Source organism: Myxine glutinosa, chromosome 10 (assembly GCF_964187855.1).
Source record: "Myxine glutinosa chromosome 10, kmMyxGlut1.1, whole genome shotgun sequence".
NCBI classification, from domain to species: Eukaryota; Metazoa; Chordata; class Myxini; order Myxiniformes; family Myxinidae; genus Myxine; species Myxine glutinosa.
The window spans coordinates 53724363-53745988 of NC_136270.1; the positions used below are offsets into that span (position 1 = coordinate 53724363).

Consider the following 21626-nt stretch of genomic DNA (forward strand, 5'->3'; position numbering starts at 1 on the left):
AGCGCTGAGGTCGAGGAGGACGAGAATGTTGAGGTTGCCAGCGTCAGAGGAGAGGAGAAGGTCGTTGGTGATTTTGAGGAGAGCAGTTTCAGTACTGTGGTTGGAGCGGAATCCGGATTGGAATGTTTCATACAAGTTATTGGCAGAGAGATGATGTTTGAGTTGAGTGGCTACAGCGCGTTCCAAAACTTTTGACAGAAAGGGTAGGTTGGAGATGGGTCTGAAGTTGTTTAGGGTGTCAGGGTTTAGACCAGGTTTTTTTAGAATGGGGGTAACAGCAGCAATTTTGAGGGAAGGTGGGACGATGCCTGTAGACAGGGAGGAGTTTATTGTTGCAATGATAAGTGGAGAGAGAGCAGGGAGGGAGGCTTTGACAAAGCTGGAGGGGATGGGGTCAAGAGTGCAGGTGGCAGTTTTCATTCCTATGAGGAGTTCAGAGAGGTCAGTAGGAGAGATTGGGGAGAACCGAGACAGGGGATGGCAGGATAAGGGGGGGCAGGTGGTTGGAGGGGGAGCGGGTGCGGCGGTGGTCAAGCTGTTGTAGATGTTGTCAATTTTGCGTTGGAAGAAAGAGAGGAAGGAGATGCAGTTGTCTACTGTGAATGACTGGGTGGTGGTGTTCAGGGGGCGGAGGAGTTTGTTTATTGTCGAGAAGAGTGCTTTTGGGTTTCCGGAGCCAGAGTGGATAATTTGAGAGTAGTAGGCAGAGCGGGCGCGGGAGAGGGCATCTTTGTAGTGTTGTATGTGGTCCTTGTAGGCTTGGGAGTGAACTGTGAGACCCGTTTTATTGCGGAGTCTTTCAAGTTGGCGAGCACGAGTTTTCATCAGGTGGAGTTCAGGGGTAAACCAGGGAGCAGAATGGGTGAAAGAAACTGTTTTGGTTTTTACAGGCGCAAGCTGGTCAAGGCAGGAGGAGAGAGTGTGGTTGTAGTAGTCAGTGAGGTCGGAAGGGGTGTGGAGGTCAATGAAGGGAGAAGTGGACATTTTTTCAGAGAGGGTGGATGAGAATGAGGTAGGTGAAAGAGCGTTTAGCTTACGGAAGTTGATTGTGCGATAATGCCTTGGTGTTGGGGCGGGGATGTTGATGGTCAGAGTGATGGCTAAGTGGTCAGAGAGGGTGAGGTCGGAGCCATAGAGATGGTGCAAATTTAATCCAGTGGAGCAGACAAGGTCCAAAATGTGACCACGGATATGGGTATGATGGTATGATGATATGGGTATGATATGATGATCCGAGATCAAGCCATTGGAGAAGAGGAAGGATTTGATTGTCATAAGCAATGATCGATTGCATGACCTTGCTGATTATTGGGAGCAGGCTGATTGGTCTGCAGTTTCAAGGATCTGTTTATGCACCTTTTTGCACCTTTTATCCCATCTCATCTTCAGTTGTCATACCCTTCCTCCCGTCCATGGTACACGGAAACTTGTGGTGAGGCATTTGCCCTGAAACAACTTGCCTTTGCCTCTGAGAAGGCAAATCCAACAGAAGGCAATCTCATCTCCTTTCACAAAGCCTGGAACAAGAATGTGTATACTCTCAGGAGAGCCAGGAAACAATATCTCTCGACTCTCCAGACTGAACTCTCAAACCTGTCTCCCTCTTCAAAATCCTGGTGGCGTCTGTTCAAATCTGTTTCTGGTGTTTGCTCCCCCTCCATCCCCTCCCTTACCTCAAACGGCTACACAGCTGACTGCGCACATGAAAAAGCTGAATGCATCAAATTTGTGTTTGCCTCAAATTTGTGTTTGCCTCAATATCTTGTGTCCCAAACCCATTTCTCTCTGTACCCACCGTACCCAGCTGCTCCTGGACTCCTGGACTGTGTCCTCTCCTGAAAAGTTGGAGAAGTTTCTGTCAATCCTCATCCCATGGGTCCTAAAATCCTGCTGTGCCGCTCTTTCACACCCTCTCTCTGTTCTCTTCATCCTCTCTTTTGCTCAAGGTCATCTGTCATCATCTCGGAAATCAGCCAACATTACCGCTTTACACAAAAAGGTGCAATAACAGATCCTTGCAACTACAGACCAATCAGCCTGCTCCCAATTATTAGCAAAGTCATGGGATCCATCATTGCTTATGACATCAAATCTTTCCTCTTCTCCAATGGCTTGATCTCTGATCATCAATTTGGTTTCAGAGCAGGTCACTCTACTCTGGACATGCTGCTTCTGCTGTCTCAACAATGGATGGAGGTCATCAATGCCAAACAGGAAATTAGAGCTGTCTCCCTTGACATATCACGTGCCTTCGATACGGTCTGGCACCCCGCTCTGCTCACCAAACTCTCCTCCTATGGTATCCATGGAAATATCCACGCTTGGCTTGCGGACTTCCTCTCTGGTCGTAGTCACCGTGTGGCCCTGAATGGGTTTCTCTCATCTCCCCTTCCTGTTCAGGCTGGAGTTCACCAAGGCAGTGTTCTGGGCCTTGTGCTTTTTCTGTCTGGCCTTCATCAACGATCTCTCTGACTCCCTGGAAAATCCTCTCTATCTCTTTGCTGATGACTCCACTCTCTGCCACTCCAGACCTCATCCCTCAGATTGGCAGTCTGCAGCCTCCTCACTCTCTGCAGACCTGGACAAAATCACAGACTTGTCAAACAAGTGGAACATGTCTTTCAATCCTGACAAATCTCACACTCTTACAATGTCTCTCCGAAAAGATCTAATGGAGAACCCTCCCATCCACTTTCTGAACAATCCTCTCCAAGAAGTTCTGTCACTCAAGCTTTTGGGTCTCACTATCTGCCATGATCGTTCTTGGGAAAACCACATTTCCAAGCTGGCCTCCAAAGCCAGTCGCCGACTGGGCATCCTCCGTCGTGCGAAGTCCTTCCTTGGCACACATGAGCTCCTCACCACATACAAGGCTTTCATCCGCAGCTCTATGGAATACTGCTCTCCCCTCTGGGCTGGTGCTCCTGCCTCGCACCTAGCTCGGCTTCACGCTGTTGAAACCAAAGCATTCAGAATCATTGGAATCTCCCGCGATGAAGCTAACTCCGAGGGCCTTTCACTCACTCACCGCAGGCAGGTCGGTGGTCTTTCTGTCTTCTACCGACTCCTCTCCGGCCTTGCCCCCCCAGCTCTGTCTGGGCTCTGTCCCCCAAATATTCCTACAGGATGCACAAGATCTGCCTGCAACCCTCTTATGATGAAACTGCCAAAATCAAGACTCTCTGCTCACCTTCACTCCTTCATTCCTCTATACTCACGCGTCTGGAACAAACACCCTCACTCTCTTCAATCCCACTCCTCCCCCAGGTCTTTAAAACAGCTGTTCATCACCATCTCTTATCTTCCCCATTCAAAGCCTTGCTCTTTCCTACCCCAGCTAATTCACCCCAGATCCACTTTTTTGAAATACCGACTTCTTTCCTTGAAGTCCTTGCAGTGTCCATGTGTTTTCCACCTCTCCCACCCTCCCTCTCCCCCCCCTTCCCATGCCCCTTCCCCAAAGTCCTCTCCCTCCCACAGGTCTCCCGATGTCCCTGTTCTCTGCTGTTGTACTTGTCTGCTTCCCTCTCTCTCTCTCCATATTGTCTCCGGCTCCCTTTATCTTATGTTTGATGTGACCGTTTGTTTTTACGTGATTCATGTTAGCTCTTACACGAGCCTCAATCTTGTGCACACAAAAAAAAGCGGTAATGTTTGCTGATTTCCAAGCAGATGGGAGATGACCTTGAGCAAAAGAGAGGGTGAAGAGAACAAAGAGAGGGTGAGATAGAGCGGCGGATCAGGATTTTAGGACCCGTGGGCTGATGCCGTCTGGTCCAGTTGCAGAATCGGAGTCGAGGTTTGACAGAGACTTCTCCACCTTGTCAGGAGAGAAGGACACAGAGTCCAGGAGCAGTTGGGTTCGACTGGGTAAGGTGGGTACAGAGAGAGATGCGTTTGGGACACAAGATTTAGAGGCAAACACAGAGTTGAGGCATTCGGCTTTGTCATGTGTGGTGTCGCCTGTGTAGCCATTTGAGGTATGGGAGGGGATGGAGTGGGAACAAACACCAGAAACACATTTGACCAGACGCCATCTGCATTTGGAAGAGGGAGACATGTTTGAGAGTTCTGTCTTGAGAGCAGAGAGTTGTTGTTTCCTGGCTCTCCTGAGGGTGGACACACATTTGTTCCGGGCTTTGTGAAAGGAAATGAGATTTCCTTCCGTTGGATTTAACTTCCAGGAGGCGAAGGCAAGTTGTTTCAGGACAACTGCCTCACCACAAGATTCCGTGTACCATGGATGGGAGGAATGGAATGACAACTGAAGATGAGACGATATACGGACGATCTACGGACAATCTACGCATCTTGGAGGATTATTCACAGAACGCAAAAGTGGATTGTGACTATGACGTTAAAATCCCAGAAATGCCGCTGGTTAATTGTAAAAGTAAGATTTATATGGAGGGCTGAAGACATTTAATAACGAAAAAGATGATTGTAGAGTACATGAAAAGACTCCCGCCGATACTGTACTACTGTACGCATTAGAATTTCAGGAATGCTGACAAAAAAGGATTATTGCAGAGATGAGTAGAGCATACAGTAAGTTTACCCCCAATTGTTTTAATCCAAGTCATGGAATTGATCATTACTACTGATGGCAAGTCTTGTCTGTTTTCAAACAGCCGGAGGATTACCGACCAACCGACCGACCGACATCCGTCCATGTTACTCAACTCCGGATGTGCTGCTGGACCTGTGGTCCAATGCTCTAAATCACAAACAAAAGCATAAGACCATCTCATTACACATATCCTTGGCATTTGATACGGTCTGGCATCCTGCTTTGCTTTTCCAGCTCGATGCGCGTGACGTACAAATCCACCTTCGGAGCTGGCTTTCTGATTTCCTCAACTCGTGAGTCGAGCATGCTATGTATGTCAAGCGTGCATTACGATTTCCTCCTCTCGTGTCCTGGTGGACGCTGGAGTTCTCCGAGGCAGTCTTAGGCCCAGTAGTGTTCCTTATCCACATAAACGTTCTCTCCAATGCTATGGAAACCCTCCCTTACCTTCTCCAGACGACGACTCATTGTGCCGTACCATACGCTCAAACGGATTTTGAACCAGACATCAGCCGTGTCACTCTCTGCTGACCTGTGATTGGTAGGATGCTGGTTTGATAAATGGAGCGTGTTCTTCAATCCTGCAAATATCAGTGTCGCTCTGTTGCTCCGGAAGGATCGTCAAACTAACCCACCCATGTCCTTACATCATCAGCCACTGGAAGAGGTTTAGTCCCTTGAAGTTCTGGCCCTCACGATCAGCCATCATCTCTCCTGGGCCGATCATATACCAAAGCCAGCCGCAGACTGGGTATCCTCCATCATTCAAAGTCTTTCTTGAAAAATCAGAACCACAGTGTATACATTCTTTGTCCGTCGCCTCTTGGTTGCAGTTTGCTGTATTTCCTTCCCTCTTCTCTCTCTCTTTCGTTTCTTCATTCTCTTGCCCCACTGTCGGTTCATACCCTCGATCACCTTAGCATTCCATGACCCTCAATCTTGTAAAGAAAAATAAATCAACATGTAATCCAATGGGTATTTTCCCCTCTCGGTGCACTGTGTAATGACCACAGATTTGAATTGAATGAGGCCCCATATGTTGTACTGAGAGCACTTGATGAGGAAAGTTTCTTGGCTGGTATAAGAATATGATGGAACTCTAACCCTAAACCCTTGAAGACGATGGAACTCTAACCCTAAACCCTTAAAGACGATGGAACTCTAACCCTAAACCCTTGAAGATGATGGAACTCCAACCCTAAACCCTTGAAGATAATGGAACTCTAACCCTAAACCCTTGAAGACGATGGAACTCTAACCCTAAACCCTTGAAGACGATGGAACTCCAACCCTAAACCCTTGAAGATAATGGAACTCTAACCCTAAACCCTTGAAGACGATGGAACTCTAACCCTAAACCCTTGAAGACGATGGAACTCAAACCCTAAACCCTTGAAGATAATGGAACTCTAACCCTAAATCCTTGAAGACGATGGAACTCAAACCCTAAACCCTTGAAGATAATGGAACTCTAACCCTAAATCCTTGAAGACGATGGAACTCTAACCCTAAACCCTTGAAGATGATGGAACTCCAACCCTAATCCCTTGAAGACGATGGAACTCTAACCCTAAACCCCAACCCTAATCCCTTGAAGACGATGGAACTCTAACCCTAAACCCTTGCCGTTAATGATGCATTACTCCTTTCCTAACAGGTGAACTGTATACTTCAGAGAGGGCAGGCAGTGATGTGAAAGGTGATGGAAGTGAAGAAAACCCATACCAAACTGTGCTCCAGGTAAGTTGTGCGCTTTGTGATGACACAGCTCGTCACAATCATTCCGATAAAGGATCCTTAAACATCATACATTTGTAATATTCATCGTTTTGAATATTATTAACCACTTTGGGGTTGCTATTACCTCTGCCACCGAAGGTGGATGGAGATTATGTTCTCACAACTATTTATCTGTCCATTAGTTACTTGCAATATCGAAGATTTTTCAAGTATATTGGTTGGTCTTGTGCGTTATTCTGTTTGTCTGTCTGTCTGCTTGTATGCCTATGTCAGTCACCTACAGGTCACAATTTTCAACCAATCTTCACGAAACTTCACTAAATGGCAGAGTTGGTCATAAGCAAGAAGCCTATTGTTTTTGGGGTCAAAAGGTCAATAGGTCAACATAGGCCAAAAGTCACCAACGTTGTCAACTTTCTAAAATACTCAATTTTCATCTGATTGACTTGAAAATTTAAGAGGATTTGCATATCTTGTCACTGAATTCAACCACCAACTATTTTTGAGATCAGTGTAGGCCAACAACTTATTTTAGGGATTTCGCAAGTATGCTATGCACGACATATTTTTCTTCTTTGTTTGTTTGTGAACAGGATCTCTCAAAAAGTTGTGGATGGATTTGGATGAAACTTGGTGGACCGGTTGGGTGTGTGACAAGGACTAAATTATTAGACTTTGGTGAAGATCTGGATCTAATAATTTTTTTAAGTGATTCTTCACCATTGAGATAGCGCGAATACGATTTCTAGCATGATATCTCAAAAAGCTGTGGATGGATTTGGACGAAACACGGTGGACCGGTTGGGTGTGTGACGAGGCTGAATCGATCCGATTTTGGTGAAGATCCAAATCCGGATCCAGATACAAGAATTTTTAAATTCATTAAGTGATTCTTCACCATTGAGAGATGGGGCTAAAAACGATATGTTGCATGATATTTCAAAAAGTTGTGAATGGATTCTGACAAAACTTTGTGAATGAGTTGGATAAGTGGCAAGAACAAGCGATACATATTTTGGTTTAGGTCTGAATCCAGATCCGACCTTTTGGTGAGATACAAAATGTAAACTGTTCCACCTGACGAAGGTATGCTCTCTACCGAGTGCCGTTCTAGATACATTTACTTTAAGAGAAACCTACAGAATCGTTTTGTGTGTCTCTTATTAGGCCATATTATACATCATATGTCCCCTCATAATCTCCATTCCCATTCCATACTAAAATCGTATATACTAACACCATAAATGTTTCCCATCCCATCAGATATGATGCGATATGTTGTTGCTTGTGCAGGTGTTTATAAATATTTTGCTAACCCGCTCCATCCGTGGCGCGTGGCACTGGAATAGCCGAACAGTGGTCGTCTGCATTTCAAACCGTGCCTGGGAAAATGAAAACCTTCTAGAACCGCTTCCTCTCTTACAGCAGCCTGATGGTGGGAAGAGAAAAAAATCCCCACACGATCAAATCGATAAGCAGATTTAATAACAAGACGTCATAATAAAAAGGAGCACAGTGGTCAATAGTACAAAGCCTTCGTCGTATAGTACAATGACGTTATCCCGTCAGCGTCCCATCATACATGTTGACCGGGCCCTGAGATGACGGCACGGATGACCACTTGTGGAGATTCACAGCACGGTGGTTAGCTGGACAGGGACATGTCATGTGTGGCTCATGTGGTGACATGCTTCTAATGTGAGGATTGATTGAACAAGTGACTCTTTTTCTGAATACTCTGCCTTCCGATTGATCTTCGGATGACTTGATAAATAGCCAACTTGATGATAAATAACCGTCATGCTACCTGCCTTGGCACTTCCGACTGCTCTCCGGCCACTGAAGTTCAGGCGAGACGGAACCTTGTGATCAGGCCAAAAGTTTTTATGAATGCAGATCTCTCTTTAAGGCTTTCACAAAAGGCAACCTTAAGCTTCCGGCTGCGTCATTTTGTTTTGTGAATATGGCCCCGAGGTGTCCAAGAGTGAGCAAATGAGTTGTGACGTGATAATAATGAACTCGTTGTTTTGTTGCTTGCTGTTTAGCAATTAATATCCTATCTTGTATTTCAGGCGTTGAGAGCAGCCCAGAAGGAACCATTTCCCACTATCTATGTGGATGCGAAAGTGAACGATGAGGTGGGTTTTTGTTGGTAATGACGCATGTTGATAATGGTGGTGCGTTACACGCACATTCTGCAATAATAATTTATCAAAGACCTCCCTGATTTAAAAAGAAGTGTGCCTGGTTGTTGGGTTTTGGTTAAATAATAGATAAGCAGTTGTTTAATAATCCTTTGTTCTTGCAGCGCTGGGAAGTCGTGTCGAAGACCCAGTTGAAGACCCAGAAGAAGATTTTCCAGCGGGACCTGATGAAACAAGAGGCAAAAGAGAAAAAGGAGGTTTGTACCAGAACTAGTTTCACTAACACTGATGAGATGGCTCGGAGCTAGTGTGCGTGCTCTCCTTACATTATCGAGTCTGCATTCGATTCCCGGGCTTGTCATCTTCATCTTTCCAGGCAGGGTGTTGCAGAAATGAGTACATCTTCCTTAAGAGGGAAGTTAAGCCATTGTGTGCTGGTAACGTCGGCACGTTCCAAATTTGTGCTGTAATCTGCAGGGCCGCTGCATAAGCAGCATAACTGCCTCTCAGTAATGATGCAAACAACAGACAAGGTTCTTGATTGAAGCTCATTCAAATATGCATTTGCTAGACAGATTGAGGTCACCAAACAATGATTCATGCTCATTAGCCTGTTTGCCGAGCAGTCGGAGACGGCGTTTTGCAATTGTGTGTGCATGTGTGTGTCCATGACATAACTTGTTTTTACCAGTTGACCATTAGTCATGAAATGTTCAACAAATCTTTATCATGGGAATATTAGCTGACGTACCTGGCATTTCCCGGGGAAATTCAATGCAATATGTATTTTTTTTTTTTTTTTTTGTATGCGTAAAATTAAAAGCTCGTGTAAGAGCTAACATTAACCACAAAAAACAAACGGTCACATAAAAAACATAAGATAAAGGGAGCGGGAGACAAGATGGGGAGAGAGAGGGAAGCACACAACTACAACAGTAGAGAACAGGGACATCGGGAGATCTGTGGGAGGGAGAGGGTTTGGGGGGAGGAGGCATGGAAGGTGGGAGGGGGGGGGGGGGTAAGGTATAAAACACATGGACACTGCTAGAACTTCCAGGCAAGAACGAAGTCGGGATTTCAAAAAAATAAGTGGATCTGGGATGAATTAGCGGCGGTAGGAAAGATCAAGGTTTTGGATGGGGAAGATAAGAGATGGTGGTGAACAGCCTTGTTTTAAAGAAGGGAGGAGTGGGATTGAAGGGAGTGGGGGAGTTTGTTCCAGAGGCAGGAAAACAGAGGAATGAAAGAGTGAAGGTGAGCAGAGAGCCTAGATTTTGGCAGTTTAACCATAAGAGGGTTGCTGGCAGATCTTGTGCGACCTGTAGGAATATTAGGGGGACAGCCCAGAGAGAGCTGGGGGAGCAAGGCCGGAGAGGAGTCGGTAGAAGACAGAAAGTCCACCAACCTGCCTGTGGTGAGTGAGTGAAAGGCCCTCACAGTTGGCTTCATCATGGGAGATTCCAATGATTCTGAAAGCTTTGGTTTCAACAGCGTGAAGCCGAGCTAGGTGAGAGGCAGGAGCACCGGCCCAGAGGAGAGACCAGTATTCCATTGAGCTGCGGATGAAAGCCTTGTATGTCGTGAGGAGCTCAGGTGTGCCTAGGAAGGACTTCGCACGACGGAGGATGCCAAGTTGGCGACTGGCTTTGGAGGCCAGCTTGGAAATGTGGTTTTCCCAGGAAAGATCAGGGCAGATAGTGAGACCCAAAAGCTTGAGTGACAGAACTTCTTGGAGAGGATTGTTGAGAAAGTAGATGGGAGGGTTGTCCAGCCGGTCTTTTCGGAGAGACATAGTGAGAGTGTGAGATTTGTCAGGATTGAAAGACATGTTCCACTTGTTTGACCAGTTTGTGATTTTGTCCAGGTCTGCAGAGAGTGAGGAGGCTGCAGACTGCCGATCTGAGGGATGAGTTTATGTTTATTTGAATTTTTTTTGCTTTTTGCCTTTTCAAGTTTATTGCCGCCCAAATGAAATATTAAGTCAGATTCGAAAATATCTTGATAGTTCAGAGGCAGATCACTTACACGCAAAGTCATTTTCATGACATGGGAATGCAAAATAAAAGAAAAACCGAGTAATTAGCATCAGTAATTGAGCCCGTGTAATTTCCGCACAACAGACAGATGATTGGCTAACCCTCGCTCTAGCAGGGAAAATAGCTTTAAAATGCCTGTTGTTGTTGTTGTTGTTGTTGTTGTTGTGTAGACGGAGATGATTACAGGTGGGGCAGCATGAACACGGTGGTGTTTTAATGAATCTAGAGGGGCAATGTGCCCCAAATGGTCACTTACTGTGCTATCTCTATTAGCGCGAATGAAGCTACCAGAAGTGCTCCGGTGGGCGTCTTACCGCACCGATCTTCATGACATAGTAGATTAAGGTTAAAAAGGAAAGCAACAGATGGATCATACTGTGCCAATCTTCGTGTCGCAGTCGATTGAAGTTAAAAAAGCAACAGACTGATCATACGAGATGTGGAAGAATAGAGTTGTGGGATAAACGCACCAAAGGAACACCAGTTTCCATCATTAGCATACATACGATCTTCACAACATACATTACTCGCGGCAGTGTGTGAGCAACGTAGTCACTCAAGGCCTGAACACGGAAGTGTTGTAATAAACCTGTGTAAAGCAATCTTTTTTTAATAACAGACACACTTGTAAACACTATATTAATTAAATGTGTTGTTGACAGCAAATCACGAAATACAATATTTCAACATATGATCTTCACAAAACATGTTACTCGATTGCTCTTGGGGAAAAAAAAAATGCACCCAGTGTATTAGCACAAGACCTGATCGAAGCCTGAAGGCCAATTAATGTGTCTAATTTTCAAAAAATAAAACTTTTTTTTTTTCTTTTTTTTTTCCAAACATCACCTTCGATCTTCCTCTGGATGAAAGAGGAGGCCATACAAAGTTTGGTTGCATTGATTCCTGCAGGGTCCGAATGCATTAACAAACGAACACAAAAATAAACAAACTTTCTTCTGTATATATTAGATGGAGAAAATAATTCATAATTTGGTCAAAATGTGAAAAGGCAACGTCACAGTAAGTATAGATAGGCCCTAATGGCGGTCACATGCAGCGTGAGACAGCCGGATTTCGTAATAAATTCCGTTTTGCATTATTTGCCATTTGACCTTGTGTCATCAAATTTTCAACAAACATTTATGAGAATATGAAGAACACAATACAAAAAATTTTGTATATATATATTTTATTTTTTAGCTGTTGTTTTCATCAAGTTTAGTTTGACTAGAAAATGGATGCAGACAGGCTTTGCATTTTGAGATGTTATTGTTTTCGTGTTATTGTTAACACTATTATTGTTGACTGTTATTGTTAACACTTATTATTGTTAACTGTTACCACTGTTATTCTTAGTTGTTTTATAACCAGTTAGTGTTATTGTTTCATCAAGTTTCCCTTCCAAAATCAAGTTTACCCACAATCAAGTTTACCCATTCTTTACCTTCCAAAATCTAGTTTACCCATTCTTTCCCTTCCAAAAGGCAGAAGATGTTTTCCGTCGGGAAAAGAACTTGGAAGAGGCCAAGAAAATCACAATCGAGTTGGACCCGAGCTTACCTTCTCCTGCCCAGGTGTGGTTAAATAACAAGCTGTGAATGATAATAAGTTTATTTAGAAATGTGTTCTGATGGTGGAGAGATTTGTTTGCAGGAAGCGATTTTACAGTACTGGTTGGTACATTGCTTATCGTGGTGCTAAGATTATGGTAAACGTTTACATCGTAGTCGCAAAAGTACCCGGCGCTACGCTGACGGCTTTAGTCAGGAGACGGCATTTAATGTTGAACTTCACAAACATTGTGCTCTATTCACCATAATTTGCACAAGATCATTCTCCATCTTGGAAGTCGGCTCACATCACCTTCATCAACAATCCTTGCTGCTTATATATTTTGTGAGCAAAAATCACCTCCGCTTCGCTGCGAAACTCCGTCCGTGTTTCATACTTTGGTTTGAACCTCCGCTTAATATTAATGAAATGAAACATTTTGAAAAATTCGAATTATTCTCACTCGAATTTCAGCATCACCATAATGTATATTATTATTTTGTTTAAACTTTCTTTATACAAAATTATTATTTGTAATACGAGAAACCCTCAGATATCAAGGGGGTTACATTCCTGGAAAATGCCGCGAGAGTTAAAACCGGGAGAGTGGATACCAAGGGCCTATGGGGAAAGGGGGGTTGCGTTTGTGGACTTCGAGAAAATATCGAGGAAAGTCGGCGGCAGCCAAAAATATACATGTAAATAAAACAAACAAACACACAACACTTGTACCTTTTAAATTTATTCCAACACAGCGTCGAGGTGATTTTTACAAAACAGCGTGGTCGGTGAGGGTAAACGTATTGCGTACGTAGGTACTCTGCCGTAAATAGAAAACGCACGTCTTAGCTCGGGATGATGATTCTGGCTGTTGGATCAGCAGGAGCACGGCGAAGATGCTGCATTGCCACATAGAATAAGGGTAACACGATCATTAGCCACCATGAACCCCGGAGAAGATCTTTCCGCCTTGGACAGGAAGGTAGGAGATGGCATCCTCTTCCAGAAATATCCCGTCTCTTCGGCATTAAAAACCTGCTCTGGCATAAATCCCGTCACCATAATTATTTCAGTGAGCTGAAAATAGGGCTCAGAGGTGTCGAGGTGTCGTTTTCCCCTAGCATCATGGTCTGCCATGGTTGAACTCGAGCTTTCAGTCCCAGATGCCTCATGGAAACGTTGATAAATTCGCAATGGTTTCTGCCGCATCATCGGCCCACTCTAAGGGGTAAACCGCAATGGTTTCTGCCGCATCATCGGCCCACTCTAAGGGGTAAACCGCAATGGTTTCTGCCGTATCATTGGTCCACTCTAAGGGGTAAACCGCAATGGTTTCTGCCGCATCATCGGCCCATTCTAAGGGGTAAACCGCAATGGTTTCTGCCGTATCATTGGTCCACGCTAAGGGGTAAACCACAATGATTTCTGCCCTATCATTGGTCCACTCTAAGGGGTAAACCGCAATGGTTTCTGCCGTATCATTGGTCCACTCTAAGGGGTAAACCGCAATGGTTTCTGCTATATCATTGGTCCACTCTAAGGGGTAAAACCACAATGATTTCTGCCGTATCATTGGTCCACTCTAAGGGGTAAACCACAATGGTTTCTGCCGCATCATCGGCCCTCTCTAAGGGGTAAACCGCAATGGTTTCTGCTGCATCATAAGTCCACTCTAAGGGGTAAACCACAATGGTTTCTGCCGTATCATTGGTCCACTCTAAGGGGTAAACCACAATGGTTTCTGCCGTATCATTGGTCCACTCTAAGGGGTAAAACCACAATGGTTTCTGCCGTTTCATTGGTCCACTCTAAGGGGTAAACCACAATGGTTTCTGCCATATCATTGGTCCACTCTAAGGGGTAAAACCACAATGGTTTCTGCCGTTTCATTGGTCCACTCTAAGGGGTAAACCACAATGGTTTCTGCTATATCATTGGTCCACTCTAAGGGGTAAACCACAATGGTTTCTGCCGCATCATCGGCCCACTCTAAGGGGTAAACCGCAATGGTTTCTGCCGCATCATCAGTCCACTCTAAGGGGTAAACCACAATGGTTTCTGCCGTATCATCAGTCCACTCTAAGGGGTAAACCACAATGGTTTCTGCCGTATCATTGGTCCACTCTAAGGGGTAAACCACAATGGTTTCTGCCGTATCATTGGCCCACTCTAAGGGGTAAACCACAATGGTTTCTGCTATATCATTGGTCCACTCTAAGGGGTAAACCACAATGGTTTCTGCCGTATCATTGGTCCACTCTAAGGGGTAAAACCACAATGGTTTCTGCCGTTTCATCGGTCCACTCTAAGGGGTAAACCACAATGGTTTCTGCCGCATCATCGGCCCACTCTAAGGGGTAAACCGCAATGGTTTCTGCCGCATCATCAGTCCACTCTAAGGGGTAAACCACAATGGTTTCTGCCGCATCATCAGTCCACTCTAAGGGGTAAACCACAATGGTTTCTGCCGTATCATCAGTCCACTCTAAGGGGTAAACCACAATGGTTTCTGCCGTATCATTGGTCCACTCTAAGGGGTAAACCACAATGGTTTCTGCTGTATCATTGGCCCACTCTAAGGGGTAAACCACAATGGTTTCTGCTATATCATTGGTCCACTCTAAGGGGTAAAACCACAATGGTTTCTGCCGTTTCATCGGTCCACTCTAAGGGGTAAACCACAATGGTTTCTGCTATATCATTGGTCCAATCTACGGGGTAAACCACAATGGTTTCTGCCGTATCATTGGTCCACTCTAAGGGGTAAAACCACAATGGTTTCTGCCGTTTCATCGGTCCACTCTAAGGGGTAAACCACAATGGTTTCTGCTATATCATTGGTCCACTCTAAGGGGTAAACCACAATGGTTTCTGCCGTATCATTGGTCCACTCTAAGGGGTAAACCACAATGGTTTCTGCCGCATCATCGGCCCACTCAAAGGCACTTTTTCTGTGTTTGGTCCTCCATCCAAATATTAAGTGCTTTTTCCATCCTTTCAATTGCAGTATCGGGACTGGAATGAGACTTTTGCGCTTTTCTGGTGGGAACACTTCCAATTCAGTTACCTACTTGATCAGCCACGCCACAATCCTCATCCTCTTCGTTAGAAGTTGAAGCAACTGGTCTTCTGTAAATGTTGTAAATGTTGAAGTAAATGTTGAAGCAACAACGATTTAATAAGCCTGCCATCTCGCTTTCATCACTAACCCCTCCATCTTTGAATAGTATTGTTGCACAAACGATATTATGGTCACTTGTCCCCAAATGTTCTCTGATCTGGATATTATGACGTATTTTTAAAAATAAGGTGAAAACAAGGTATCGGGGCCCGATGACCACGCTGAGCTGTAAGAAAGCCCAACCTCCTCCATATGGTATTAAATTTTGATTTTGATTTATTTATTTCCAAGCTCTTTAAGAAAACTCAGCATGGAGCTTGTGTGTAAAGTGTTGCAGGACAGCATTCACAGACGTCGGTGTACTCAATGTGAATTACAAGGACAAAGAACAAGTACCTATTGTATATAGGATGTTTTTTCATGGGTTCCACACATCATAAGCTGTCGGTTCAGAAAGCATCAATAAGAAGGTAAATCCGTGTTTTATAAAACTTGCACAAATATTTAATAACCGTGACATTAACTTGTGCTTACCTTTACAGGTTAAGATTTGTCAGTTGGCTGAATATAGACACAAGCGTGTGAAGGTTCACGGCTGGGTGCACAGACTGCGGAGACAAGGTAAGCTCAGAAAGCAAGGCCACATTGTACGTTTTGTAATCTTTCTTAAGCTGACATATCCAACTGACCTGCTGGCAATTGGTGAACACATGTTGTAACTATTTTCTGCTTTGATATACAATTGATGGTGCTCCAACATTTGGCAGAGAAGACCAAGCCTTTACGGAGTGTTTCATCTTTATTAAAATGTGTTTTATACTGCAACTTGGCGTTCTGGTTCAGAAATGTCAGTGGCACCATGGATGTCAGACTCGGTGGCACCATGGTTTTTCGCATGGCATCTGTGGCATCATTGTTGTCAGACTCGGTGGCATCATTGTTGTCAGACTCGGTGGCATCATTGTTGTCAGACTTTGTGGGACCATTGTTGTCAGACTCGGTGGCATCATTGTTATCGGAATCGATGGCATCATGGTTTTTCGCATGGCATCTGTGGCATCATTGTTGTCAGACTTTGTGGGACCATTGTTGTCAGACTCGGTGGCATCATTGTTGTCAGACTCGGTGGCATCATTGTTGTCAGACTGGGTGGAATCATGGTTGTCAGACTGGGTGGAATCATGGTTGTCAGACTGGGTGGAATCATGGTTGTCAGACTGGGTGGAATCATGGTTGTCAGACTGGGTGGAATCATGGTTGTCAGACTGGGTGGAATCATGGTTGTCAGACTGGGTGGAATCATGGTTGTCAGACTGGGTGGAATCATGGTTGTCAGACTGGGTGGAATCATGGTTGTCAGACTGGGTGGAATCATGGTTGTCAGACTGGGTGGAATCATGGTTGTCAGACTGGGTGGAATCATGGTTGTCAGACTGGGTGGAATCATGGTTGTCAGACTGGGTGGAATCATGGTTGTCAGACTGGGTGGAATCATGGTTGTCAGACTGGGTGGAATCATGGTTGTCAGACTGGGTGGAATCATGGTTGTCAGACTGGGTGGAATCATGGTTGTCAGACTGGGTGGAATCATGGTTGTCAGACTGGGTGGAATCATGGTTGTCAGACTGGGTGGAATCATGGTTGTCAGACTGGGTGGAATCATGGTTGTCAGACTGGGTGGAATCATGGTTGTCAGACTGGGTGGAATCATGGTTGTCAGACTCGGTGGCACCATTGTTGTCAGACTCGGTGGCACCATTGTTGTCAGACTGGGTGGAATCATGGTTGTCAGACTGGGTGGAATCATGGTTGTCAGACTGGGTGGAATCATGGCTGTCAGACTCGGTGGCACCATTGTTGTCAGACTCGGTGGCACCATTGTCAGACTCGGTGGCACCATTGTTGTCAGACTCGGTGGCACCATTGTTGTCAGACTCGGTGGCACCATTGTTGTCAGACTCGGTGGCACCATTGTTGTCAGGCTCGGTGGCACCATTGTTGTCAGGCTCGGTGGCACCATTGTTGTCAGGCTCGGTGGCACCATTGTTGTCAGGCTCGGTGGCACCATTGTTGTCAGGCTCGGTGGCACCATTGTTGTCGGACTCGGTGGCACCATTGTTGTCGGACTCGGTGGAACCATTGTTGTCGGACACGGTGGCACCATTGTTGTCGGACTCGGTGGCACCATTGTTGTCGGACTCGGTGGCACCATTGTTGTCAGACTGGGTGGCACCATTGTTGTCAGACTCGGTGGCACCATTGTTGTCAGACTCGGTGGCACAATTGTTGTCAGACTCGGTGGCACCATTGTTGTCAGACTCGGTGGCACCATGGATGTCAGACTCGGTGGCACCATGGATGTCAGACTCGGTGGCACAATTGTTTTCAGCCTCTGTGGCATAATGGTTACAGCATGGCATCATGGTTGCCAGACTCTGCCATAATGGTCTGCTCTGAGGCTGCAGCTCCAATCCGGCCCTGCAATTGAAGATATCTTTTTAAAATTCCAATTTAAAAAAATTAATGCTGCGTGTTCCTTCCTTGCTCGACACTCAGCATTTAAAATCCAGAGCACGGACAAACCCCAACGATTGGCATCCATGGGGAGGAGGAAATATTATAAGGGAGAAGCGGTAATAAAGATGGTGTCTGGTACCCCGAGTGCTCGGGGAAATGGAGCTACTTCCCCCAGGCTCAGTGGCTGTGTTTGTCTGAAGTCGAGTCCTGTGTCATCTCGTGTATTTGTCTACGTTTGTATGTGTGATTTGTGTGTGTAACTTTCAACGACACAATTTAAACCAAAAAAAAAATAAAAAAATTGGTATGCAGCGATTGCTTTGTTTGATTATGGTATTTATTACCCTCGCAAGAGGAGAGGGTATTGCATTTGCGTCCATCTCTGCTTGTTTGCACAGAATGTGCTGACGTAGGCCACAAACGCCACCTAGTGGTATAAATGCACGTTATCTTTTTTTTCAATCGAGTACCTCAATAAGGTATGTACGGTACAATTAGAATGTGAGTACATCAATAAAATATGTATTATAAAACCACACAAACACCACACAAAATAAGTCGTGATGAGGGTCTGCAATCCTTTCGCTTTGCTTGCTTGTTGTAGTTTGGTTTGGTTTTTTTTGCATTTGAGATAAAAACCTTGATCTTTTCTACCCCCGCTAATTTCGGTCCCCTTGTGTTTTATACTTCTCCCACCCCCCCCCCCCCCCCTTCCCACGCCTCCTGCCCCCAAGCCCTCTCCCTCCCACACTTCTCCCTGCTCTCAAATGTTGTGGTTGTGTGCTTCCCCTTCTCTCCCCATCTTGTCTTCCTCTCCCTCTTTTTGTATATTTTGTTTGTCTGGTTGATTTGTTTGTGAAATAAATGTTAGCTCTTTCACGAGCCTCGATTCAGTATACAAAAAAAAAAAAAAAAAAAAGAAAGAAAGAAAAAAAAAGAAAGTCTTGGGTATCCTTTTGCTCCATCTGTAAACTGCTTTTCAAATGAAACACGACTCTATAATTTGATTTGAGGTCGTTATTTTGTGAATCTGAAATTATCAATTTGAGAGTAGGAAAGTGGAGCACAGAGGATTACCGGATTATTGTACACCGCTCCTTTCCAATGCCATCTCCAGGCGCTGCATGACGTCGTCACTGGGCACCGAAGGAAGCCCGGCAATGATGCGCGCTGCAAGGGAGTTCTCAGTTTCACTCCGGTTTCTTTCTTGTTGGTTTGTTTGTTTGTTTGTTGTACAACACGCCTTTCCTATGCCATCTACAGGCGCTGCATGACGTCATCGCCGGGCACCAAAGGAGGCCCGGAAATGACGCACGCTGCAAGGGAGTTCTCAGTTTTCACTCTGGTTTCTTTCTTTCTTGTTTGTTACTTGCCGGAAAAATTCCGGCAAGTAAGTTGGTTGGTTGGTTTGTCTGTCTGTCTGTTTGTCTCTCTGTCTGTCTGTCTGTCTGTTTGTGCGCAGTACTACGTCTACATCGTTGCACATAGCATCGCCAAACTTTACACACATATTTGCCTTGCCCTGGAATAGACTGTGCCCAAATTTTTAACTCTCAGCCCAAGGTCAACTCAAGGTCACCCAAAACGTTCAACCAGGGGGGTCGAGTTTTCATTTAAAATATATTTCAAACCACTATAACTCTGAAAGTACAAGAGATATGCATACACTTACTGTTACTGACATATAGGAAGTCACATATGACATTTCATTTGGCACCATGACCTTTGACCTTGTGACCTTGAAAGGTCAAACTCAAGGTCAAAAATTGTTTTTTTTACTAATAACTCTGTCCAAGTACATTCCGGCAAGTCCTCGGTATATGACCGATTTCTAGTTTGTTTGTTTGTTGTACACTGCGCCTTTCCTATGCCATCTCCAGGCGCTGCATGACGTCATTGCTGGGCACCTAAGGGGGCCTGGCAATGACGTGCGCTGCAAGGGAGTTCTCAGTTTTCACTCCAGTTTCTTTATTGTTTGTTCGTTTGTTGTACACCGCTCCTTTCCTATGCCATCTCCGGGCGCTGCATGACGTCATTGCCGGGCACTGAAGGGGGCCTGGCAATGACGCGTGCTGAAAGGGAATACTCAGTTTTCACTCTGGTGTCTTGTTTTCTTGGTTTTTTCTTGTTTGTTTGTTTGTCTGTGCAATATCTCAGCGATCCTTTGAGCTAGGAAACTGAAATTTTGGCACAATAGTGAGCAAGTGCTTTGGCAAAAACAGTATTTCTTGTTTTTTGATTAATTAATTAATTAATTGATTAGTTACTTCATTATTATCGATTCATTTAGTGCTTATTTATTTTATTTCTCATCTGGGCAATATCTCAGTCACCTTTTGAGCTAGGAAGCTGATATTTGGACATGACAATGACCAAGTGATTTGGCTGTAAAGGCTATTTTTGATTTATTGATTAATCAATTAATTTAATTATTCGATGAATGACTTACGGTAAAACTTTGACTATAATGCGCCTCTGTGCATAACGCACCCCAACTTGGACTTTTGTTGCGGTGTAAAAATCTATAGACCTATATATAACACGCACCCCCATTTCAGCACTCAAATGAAAAAAATAGACGTACCATATGTTATTACATCTGTCAAAAACGGCGAAGTCCATCTCAACCACGACCGTCGGCCACGATTTTGTGATAGTTGAACAGAGCGGCGGCGCTAATGACAGAATATCACGGCAGGTCAAGGAACTAAATTTACGACAGTCGTAAATCGTATCAATCATGATGTTCGGTTGTGATTGTGCAAAGTTTAAACATAGCAGCGCATATTAAATAAACAGCGGAAGTCGGATAGTAATCCAACGAAGCAACCCGTAGCCAGCACACCTTCACCACAGGTGGGCGCATGCGCACACCGACGCTCCAAGACATCACAGAATGGATCGTCAAAGTCTGGAACGAGCTTGATCCTGCCATCATCCATGAGGGCTTCATCAAGTGCTCCATTTCGAACGCAATGGAGGCAGCCAAGACGATGCTCTGGACGGATGGCGACACCAACCCACCAGACTCCGACGAATCCGACTGTGATGAAAATAATGTTCACTACCTGGACAGTGACATAGAAGGTGCAGATCTGGAGGAGCTTCTTCATCTCTTCAATGAGACGGACGAGTCGGATACTCAATTTAATGGTTTTGAGTGAGAACTCCTGCTACACCCTCTTATGGTACTGTGTGCCTAATGACAACTCACAAAATATTCGAACAATATTTTTAATTTCCAACGTCTATTCAATTACTGGTATAATTTTTTTCACGAGTAGAATAACTTTCGAACTTGCCAGATATTAAAATCAACACTTAATTGAACACTGGTTTACTTACCTACTTCATGATTGTGAACTTACAGATTATATATGCTATATTAAACATTTAGCTATTCTTTGTCGTTCTACTTTCAGTATTGCCACTTCCGTTTTCGAAGACGTCCTCGACAATCCTTTCAATCTGAAAAAAACTTGCTAAAAAATTGGACCTATGTATGGTACGCACCTCTAACTTAAAAAAGATTTTTGGGTAAAGAAAGTGCGCGTTAAAGTCAGTTTTACGGTGTTTAATTAATTTTTTCAAAGTTGCAGATTTGGATGAAACGGTCGTGGTTTAGGTATTCTATGAGCCAATTGAATAATTATTTAATTATTTTATGTTTTTTTTTTTTTTTCATTCATCATTTATTTATTTTCTTTCTCATCTGGCCAATATTTCAGGCACCTTTTGAGCTAGCAAGCTCATATATGGACACGACAGTGATCAAGTGATTTGGCTGTAAAGGGTATTTTTGATTTATTGATTAATCAATTAATTATAATTTATTGATTAATCAATTAATTCTTTCTTCTTTTCCTCTTAATGACTTATTGAATTAATTTTCAAAACGTTATTGCTTCGGGTGAAGCACTGGTGGTTTAGTTATGCTATTAGCC

At 44.4% G+C, this 21626-nt stretch overlaps 1 protein-coding gene across 1 annotated transcript in view; it reads left to right on the plus strand.

Annotated features, from left to right (window-relative positions):
* The window catches only part of NARS1 (asparaginyl-tRNA synthetase 1), a 61901-nt gene that overhangs the window by 9148 nt on the left and 31127 nt on the right, over positions 1-21626 (plus strand). The window contains exons 2-6 of the mRNA XM_068127687.2: positions 6228-6310; positions 8383-8448; positions 8619-8711; positions 11978-12067; positions 15708-15786. Of these exons, the coding sequence (XP_067983788.1) occupies positions 6228-6310; positions 8383-8448; positions 8619-8711; positions 11978-12067; positions 15708-15786 (411 nt within the window). The remainder of the gene's footprint in view (positions 1-6227; positions 6311-8382; positions 8449-8618; positions 8712-11977; positions 12068-15707; positions 15787-21626) is intronic.